The sequence below is a fragment of the Eretmochelys imbricata genome, chromosome 14, assembly GCF_965152235.1.
Source record: "Eretmochelys imbricata isolate rEreImb1 chromosome 14, rEreImb1.hap1, whole genome shotgun sequence".
Classification (NCBI taxonomy): Eukaryota; Metazoa; Chordata; order Testudines; family Cheloniidae; genus Eretmochelys; species Eretmochelys imbricata.
In genome coordinates this window covers 55,483,148-55,491,248 of record NC_135585.1, presented here as the reverse complement: position 1 = coordinate 55,491,248, position 8,101 = coordinate 55,483,148, and the positions used below count along the sequence as shown (strand labels likewise).

At 67.6% G+C, this 8,101-nt stretch overlaps 1 protein-coding gene across 1 annotated transcript; it reads left to right on the top strand.

Moving 5' to 3' along the window:
• The first annotated feature begins 3,120 nt into the window (after positions 1-3,120).
• Positions 3,121-7,279, top strand: LOC144274420 (uncharacterized). Its single transcript, XM_077833235.1, has 3 exons — positions 3,121-3,242; positions 3,915-4,022; positions 5,061-7,279. The coding sequence occupies exons 2-3, from the start codon at positions 3,950-3,952 to the stop codon at positions 7,235-7,237; spliced, it is 2,250 nt and encodes a 749-aa protein (XP_077689361.1). The 5' UTR covers positions 3,121-3,242; positions 3,915-3,949; the 3' UTR covers positions 7,238-7,279.
• Positions 7,280-8,101: the final 822 nt, after the last annotated feature.

Genomic DNA, 8,101 nt, shown 5'->3' with positions numbered 1-8,101 from the left:
GACAATACAAAATTACTCAAGATAAGTCCAAAGCAGACTGCAAAGAATTACAAAGAGATCTCTCAAAACTGGGTGATTGGGCAACAAACTGACAGATGAAATTCAGCGTTGATAAATGCAAAGCAACGCACGTTGGAAAACATAATTCCAACCATGTATACAAAATGATGGGGTCTAAATTAGCTGTTACCACTCAGGAAGGAGATCTTGGAGTCATTGTGGAGAGTTCTGTGGAAACATCCATTCCATGTGCAGCGGCAGCCAAAAAAGCGAACAGAATGTTGGAAATCATGAAGAAAGGGATAGATAACAAAATAGAAAATATCATACTGCCTCTATATAATTCCATGGTACACCCATGTCTTGAATACTGCGCACAGATCTGGTCACCCCATCTCAAAAAAGATCTATTGGAATTGTAAAAGGTACAGAAAAGGGCAACAAAAATTATTAGGGGTATGGAACGGCTTCCATATGAGGAGAGATTGAAAAGACTGGGGCTTTTCAACTTGGGAAAGAGGTGATGAAGCGGGGATATGATAGAGGTTTATAAAATCATGATGGGTGTGGAGAAAACAAATCAAGTGTTATTTACTCCTTCTCATAACACAAGAACAAGGGGTCACCCAATGAAATGAATTAGCAGCAGGTTTAAGACAAACAAAAGGAAATATTTTTTCACACAACACACAGTTAACCTGTGGAACTCCTTGCCAGAGGATGTTGTGAAGGCCAAGACTATAACAGGGTTCAAAAAAGAACTAGATAAGGACGGGTCTATCAATGGCTATTAGCCAGGATGGGCAGGGATGCAACCCCATGATCTGGGTGTCCTTAGCCTCTGACTGTCAGAAGCTGGGAATGAGCGACAGGGGATGGATCACTTGATCATTCCCTGTTCTGTTCATTCCCTCTGGGCACCTGGCCCTGGCCATTGTCGGCAGACAGGATACTGGGCTAGATGGGTTTCAGAGTAGCAGCCGTGTTAGTCCGTATCGGTCTGACCCAATATGGCTGTTCTTATGCTCTTCAGTTCTCATGTGTGCCAGGGCTGTGGTCACATGGCTTTGTTATTGTGGCATTGCTCATGAGTGCCAGGGTTGCAGTCATTTAGGATTGTTATCGGTCACAGTTTAGCCCCAATGTCGGGGGCGGCTGTTCTATGGGCAGGGACACCTGGTCACTGTTTGGGGAGACATCCCTGAATTGCTCTGTTCCTTTCCCCAGTTCAGCCCCAGAGCGGAAGCTGCTTTTCGCCCCAGATTCATCCCTTGGGGGTCGGGCTCTTCTCTAAACCCCATTGCTGGGGTCAGGGCAGGGTCTGGGCGTTGGGCCCTGCCCCGCACAGGGTCCCCTATTTCCTTCAGCCCAGAGCAAGTGAGCAGATGATTGCCCCCTGCAGCAGGGGGCACGGTCCCCTGGGGTGACCCCCCCCTTCACGACACCCCCACTGCGCCATGTGATGGAGGGAAGGGGGCCGGGCAGTGGCAGCCGCAGCCTCTGCACAGAGGCAAGGGCCGCAGGCTGATGGCGCAGGTGGCCAGTCCTGGACAAACCGTCGTGAACCTTAGGCGTTCGTTGTGCTCACAGGCAGGCGTCTCTGTCGCGCCGGGGGACGCTCTGTGACGTTGCCAAGGACGAGACCCGACTGATGGGAGCTCACGGGACCCTTTGAACCCATGGGAGCATTTTAAAGGGCGGTGGGTTTCCCAGGGGTCCCTCGGGAGAGGTGGAGGTCAACTCCCCTGAGGCAGCAAGAAGTCAGCCTGCCCCGCTTCGCAAGCAGGAGGGGACGGTGCTCTGCGGCTCGCCTGGCACACCAGGGCAGGCGCGGAGACCCAGACTGGCCAGGGGACGGAGACTCGCAGCCCACAGGGTCCGTGTGCTGGGCCTGGGACCACAGAAAACCCCTGGGTGGGGTTCAAAGGACTGTTCCCAGCCAGGGCCTGGGCGGGAGCTGGGGCATCCTGGCCAAAAGCCACGTCCCGCATCAGTCACTGTTTGCACAGTTTGCTCGTGTGGCCCACCAGTCAGCGTGCGTGTGTGCACGTGTGCATGGGCGTGTGTCCGCGTGCATGGGCGTGGGTGGGTGTGAACATGGGCATGCGCCTCCCGCTCTGTGCCCGGTGCCCAGCGGCCTTGTCTTCCCTGGGACTGCACCCCTGGGCGGTAACTCGAGGTCAGGCCCCATCTCCCCTCTGTAAGGACGAGGCCGGCCGGACCCGCGTCCCCGCTCAGCCAGGGGAGCGGCCGGTCCCGTCGCAGCTGGTTTGTGTCCGGCCAGCGGCCTGTCCCGGGGCCGCACAGGGAGCGCTGAGCTCTCCGGGGCTCTCCCACGGCGGCTCTTTATTCGAAAACGCATTGTCCAAATGGCACTGGGACGGCTCGCCCAGAGCCCCTGGCATGACTGACGCTGCCTGAGTGTGCCGAGAGCCTGAGCCCGTCTCTGGCGGGGGGGGGGGGGGGGGGAGTGGCTGAGCCCGTCTCTGGCGGGGGGGGGCTGAGCCTGTCTCTGACGGGGGGCTGAGCCCGTCACTGGCAGGGGTGGGCTGAGCCTGTCTCTGGCGGGGTCGGGGTCTGAGCCTGTCTCTGACGGGGGGGGGGGCTGAGCTCGTAGCTGGGGGGCTGAGCCCGTCACTGGCAGGGGTGGGCTGAGCCCGTCACTGGCGGGGGGGTGGGCTGAGCCCGTAGCTGGGGGGCTGAGCCTGTCTCCGGCAGGGGGGCTGAGCCCGTCACTGGCAGGGGGCTGAGCCCATCACTGGCAGGGGTGGGCTGAGCCCGTCTCTGGCGGGGGGGGGGGTCTGAGCCTGTCTCTGACGGGGGGGGGGGCTGAGCCCGTAGCTGGGGGGCTGAGCCCGTCACTGGCAGGGGTGGGCTGAGCCCATCTCTGGCGGGGGGGGGGCTGAGCCCGTCGCTGGGGGGGCTGATTTCCCCCCCGGGGGGGCGGTTCTGAACCCAGCAGCTGCAGCATTTCCTGCCGGGCCCGGCAGCAGCAGCCCCCCCGCCGGGAGAGGCGGGTCCGGGGGCGGGTCCATGCCCCCCCCATCCCGGGGGCCGCTCTCCCCGCCCCCCCGCCCGGGGGTTGGGCTTCCTGGGTCAGCGCCGCGGCTGCATCCGCGCCCGGCCCCGCTGCTGCGCCCGGCCCGGGCGGGGGGAGCCCGGGGGCCGCGCTGGGCTCGAGCCGCCCCTGGGCCGCGCAGCGCCGAGCTCCGCCGGGGGAGCTGCTGAGCCGGGGCCGGCAGGTACGGGGGGCCGCGGGGGGGGGGGCTGGAAGGGGGCGGGCAGGAGGCGATGGGGAGCGGGGCGGGGGCGCAAAAGCAGCCCCCACCGGCTGATGGGCACCGGGCAGGGGGGCGACTGAGATCTGAACATCCCACAGCACCCCCCCCGGCCCCCCACAGCCCCCCCACCCTGGGTGCCTGTAGCGGGGACAGTGAGACCCCAGGAGCTGTGGTACCCCCCGGGGTGGTATCCCCCTCCCTGCCCCCCGGGCCCATCCCGCCCGGTATCCTGCCCCCCTCCCTGCCCCCCGGGTCAGCCCCACGGGCCCATCCCACCTGGTATCCTGCCCCCTCCTTGCCCCCCAGGTCAGCCCCATGGGCCCATCCCGCCCAGTATCCTACCCCCTCCCTTCCCCCCGGGTCACCCCCATGAGCCCATCCTGCCCGGTATCCTGCCCCCCACCCGCCCCCTGGGTTATACAATTTGGGCCCATCCCGTCCCCTCCCTGCCCCCACTGGTCAGCCCCACGGACCCATCCCACCCGGTATCCTGCCTCTTCCCTGCCCCTGGGGTCAGACCACGTCCCCCGGAGCAGGCCGGGGCTGGGTTCAAATCACGGGACGTTCCTTGTAGCAGATATTCTCCTGCCGCGTCGCACGCCCTGATCTCGCCTGTCCCTGTCCCCCGAGCAGGATTTCTCATCCCTGGGCCGGACGCGCTCTCCCGGATGGAGCGAGGGGCAGAGCTGCGGGTCCCAGGCCCCCGGGGTGCTGAGGAGACCCCGAGAGACGCCCGCACAGGTGAGGAATCGCTTAAACCGGCTCGGAAATTCACCCCTGGCTTCCTGGAGCCTTTAAATCTGGGCAGTAACAGCAGGGGATTTACAGGCCTTCCAGGTGCTGCCCCTGCCGTGTGTCATGGTTTCACAACCTCCATTTTGTGTGTGTTCCTCGCTATGTTTAGAGGTCTGTCTCCATCCCTGGATGCCTGCCTGCCTGTCGGTCCATAGACCTCTGTCCCTGGGTGCTGGAGGCTCATGTTTTCAGGCCTAGAAGTGCCGGGATCAGGCCCCACAGACAGCCCGGCTGGGGCCTGACTTCACCAGCGCGTCCGTCTGTCCCGCTCTCTAGATCTTACTCTGTCCCTCTGCCCCCGCCAGCCCCAGGGCTGCCCCGGCTGCTGCTCAGAGCTTGCCCAGCAGCAGCAGAGAGAAACCAGCCTGGTTCACGTCAGCCTGCCAGCAGCTCCGAAACTGGCTGCTCTGGTCAGTTTCCCTTTGCCCCCTTGGGAGGCTCTGAGCAGCAGCAGAGGCCCCCGCGTCTGCTGTCTGCAGGCTCAGGAAGGTAGCGCAGTGAGCTGTTTAAGATGCTAGCGGTGGAATCCTGTGGGGGTTCCTGGCTCAGGATCCTCCCTGAGCAGGCCCCGATTCCCCATGGCGAGGGGATAATTCCTGCTTTGATCGCTCTGGTTTGTTCCCTTTTCCGAGCAGGGACGGCTCGGGTCTGATTCCCTCTCTCTGTCCCAGGGGGGCTCCAGGTGGTTCACAGACAGACCTGGGACCGAGCTGAGAACTTTGCTTCACTGAAGAAGGGGAAAAAACCCATCTGCCCTGGGAAAACCATGAAATACGGAGCAAAAGGACTGCACAGTGAGGAGTGCATGAGAGGAAAGGACACGCGGGAAGGCTGTGCAGAGCGCACTCGGCAGGGCCGTTAGCCCTGGGTTACCCTGCGGCTTTACAATAAAACCCCAAGCAGAATCAACTAATTACTAAACCCTGCTTGGGGGGTGGATTTCCAGCACCGTGAGAATACTGACCGCGATCCTTTCCCCCGCAGGTGATGGGCCAGCAAGCGAGGCCGAGGAGGGGGATCCCCAGCCGGAAGGGCGCGAGCGAGCGGAGCCAGACGGGAAGTTACCGGGACAACCCCAGGAGAGCGGTGGGCCGAGCCCCGGAGCCTGCGAGAGCCGACGGGGAAACCCTGCTGGGGAGAGAGACGCGGAGCCGGCTCTCCGCAGGGCAGCTGACAGGGGGCTGGAGGAATCCACGATCCGGGCAGCAGGGACGCCCCGCAGCTCTGCCCTGGCAGCCCAGCCGCGGATCTGCGCCCCAGCGAGACCGCCCGGGCCCCCGGCCCCTGGGCGGCAGTACGCCTGCCCCGAGTGTGGCAAGGCCTTCGGGCAGAGCTCCCACCTGACGCAGCACCTGCGGATCCACACGGGCGAGCGGCCCTACGTCTGCCCCGACTGCGGCCGGGCCTTCAGCGCCAGCTCCAACTTCCTGGCCCACCGGCGGGTGCACACGGGCGAGAAGCCCTACGACTGCGCCGTGTGCGGGCGCAGCTTCCGCGCCGGCTCCACCCTGCAGCGGCACCGGCGGCTGCACACCGGCGAGCGCCCCTACCGCTGCCCCCACTGCGGCCGCACCTTCTCCCAGAGCTCCTCGCTGGCCAAGCACCGGCGGCTGCACACCGGCGAGCGCCCCTACCGCTGCGGCCAGTGCGGGGAGGCCTTCGCCGTGCAGTCGGGGCTGGCCGCCCACCGGAGCCGGCACACGGGCGAGCGCCCCTTCGCCTGCCCCGACTGCGGCAAGGGCTTCCGGCGCAGCTCCGACCTGGTGCAGCACCAGCGGGCCCACACGGGCGAGCGGCCCTTCCGCTGCGGCCAGTGCGGCGCTGGCTTCAGCCTGGCCTCCACCCTGGTCAACCACCAGCGCAGCCATACCGGGGAGCGGCCCTACCCCTGCCAGCTCTGCGGGGCCAGCTTCGCCCGCAGCTCCACCCTGGCCCGCCACCGGCGGGGCCATGGGCCCCAGGGCACCGGGCCGGGCGGGAGTCCGGAGCCTCAGCCCACGCCCCCAGGGGAGGAGCCTGCCCCCCAGCCAGGCCCCCTGAGGCAGGGCTCCAGCCCCCCGCCCCAGCAGGACTCCCTGGGTCACAGCTCAGAGGACGCCCTCGCCCGGCAGGGCCCTCTGGGTAACAGCTCCGATCCTGACCCCCAGCAGGCCCCCATGGGTCATGGGTCAGATCCAGCCCCCCAGCAGGGTCCCCTGAGCCAGGCCCCCGTGGGTCATGGGTCAGATTCCACCCCTGACCAAGGTCCCCTGAGCCAGGGCCCCGTGGGTCATGGGTCAGATCCCACCCACCAGCAGGGTCCCCTGAGCCAGGCCCCCACGGATCACGGGTCACATCCCGCCCCCCAGCAGAACCCCCTGAGTCAGGGCACCATAGATCAGGGTCCGGCCCCCCAGCCTGGCACTGTGGGTCATGGCTCAGATCCTGCCCCCCAGCAGGGCCCCCCGGCTCGGCCCCCCGCCCTCCAGCCGGGCGAGCGCCCCTACCCCTGCCTGGTGTGCGGGAAGCGCTTCTCCCGCAGCTCCAACCTGGTGGCCCACCAGCGGATCCACGCGGGCGACAAGCCCTTCCGGTGCCCGGAGTGCGGGCGGGGCTTCCTGCGGGGCTCCAACCTGCGGACGCACCGGCGGCTGCACACGGGCGAGCGCCCCTACCCCTGCCCCGAGTGCGGCAAGCGCTTCGGGGACACCTCCGTGCTGGTCAAGCACCAGCGCATCCACACGGGCGAGCGCCCACACCGCTGCCCCGACTGTCCCCGCCGCTTCAGCCAGGCCTCGGACCTGGTGGCCCACCGGCGGGTGCACACGGGCGAGAAGCCCTACGCCTGCGCCGAGTGCGGGCGCAGCTTCAGCCGCAGCTCCAACCTGCTGACGCACCGGCGGCTGCACCGCGGCGAGCGCCCCTACCCCTGCCCCCAGTGCGGCAAGAGCTTCGGCCAGAGCTCGGACCTGCTGCAGCACCAGCGCACCCACACCGGCGAGCGCCCCTTCGCCTGCGCCCAGTGCGGCAAGGCCTTCAGCAAGGGCTCCACCCTCACCGGGCACCAGCGCATCCACACGGGCGAGCGGCCCTTCGCCTGCACCGCCTGCTGCAAGCGCTTCCGGCACAGCTCCCACCTGACGGCCCACCTGCGGGTGCACGCCCGGGCGCGGCCGCTCTGAGCCGGGGACCCCGGCCCCCACGGGACGGCCCGTCTCTGTGCACGCCCGGGCGCGGCTACTGCAAGCCGGGGACCCCGGCCCTGCCCCGGCCCCCACGGGACGGCCCGTCTCTGTGCACGCCCGGGCGCGGCTACTGCAAGCCGGGGACCCCGGCCCTGCCCCGGCCCCCACGGGACGGCCCGTCTCTGTGCACGCCCGGGCACGGCCGCTCTGAGCCGGGGACCCCGGCCCCCACGGGACGGCCCGTCTCTGTGCACGTCCGGGCGCGGCCGATCTGAGCCGGGGACCCCGGCCCTGCCCCGGCCCCCACGGGACGGCCCGTCTCTGTGCGCGCCCGGGCGCGGCCGCTCTGAGCCGGGGACCCCGGCCCCCACGGGACGGCCCGTCTCTGTGCACGCCCGGGCGCGGCTACTGCAAGCCGGGGACCCCGGCCCTGCCCCGGCCCCCACGGGACGGCCCGTCTCTGTGCGCGCCCGGGCGCGGCCGCTCTGAGCCGGGGACCCCGGCCCCCACGGGACGGCCCGTCTCTGTGCACGCCCGGGCGCGGCTACTGCAAGCCGGGGACCCCGGCCCTGCCCCGGCCCCCACGGGACGGCCCGTCTCTGTGCGCGCCCGGGCACGGCCGCTCTGAGCCGGGGACCCCGGCCCTGCCCCGGCCCCCACGGGACGGCCCGTCTCTGTGCACGCCCGGGCGCGGCCGCTCTGAGCCGGGGACCCCGGCCCTGCTCCGGCCCCCTCCTGACGGCCCGTCTCTGTGCACGCCCGGGCACGGCCGCTCTGAGCCGGGGACCCCGGCCCTGCCCCGGCCCCCACGGGACGGCCCGTCTCTGTGCACGCCCGGGCGCGGCCGCTCTGAGCCGGGGA

Coding starts and splice junctions, on each gene's coding strand:
- LOC144274420 (XM_077833235.1), top strand. CDS start 3,950: ATGGAGCGAGGGGCAGAGCTGCGGGTCCCAGGCCCCCGGGGTGCTGAG. Junction 4,023..5,060: donor CCCGAGAGACGCCCGCACAG/GTGAGGAATCGC, acceptor TTTCCCCCGCAG/GTGATGGGCCAGCAAGCGAG.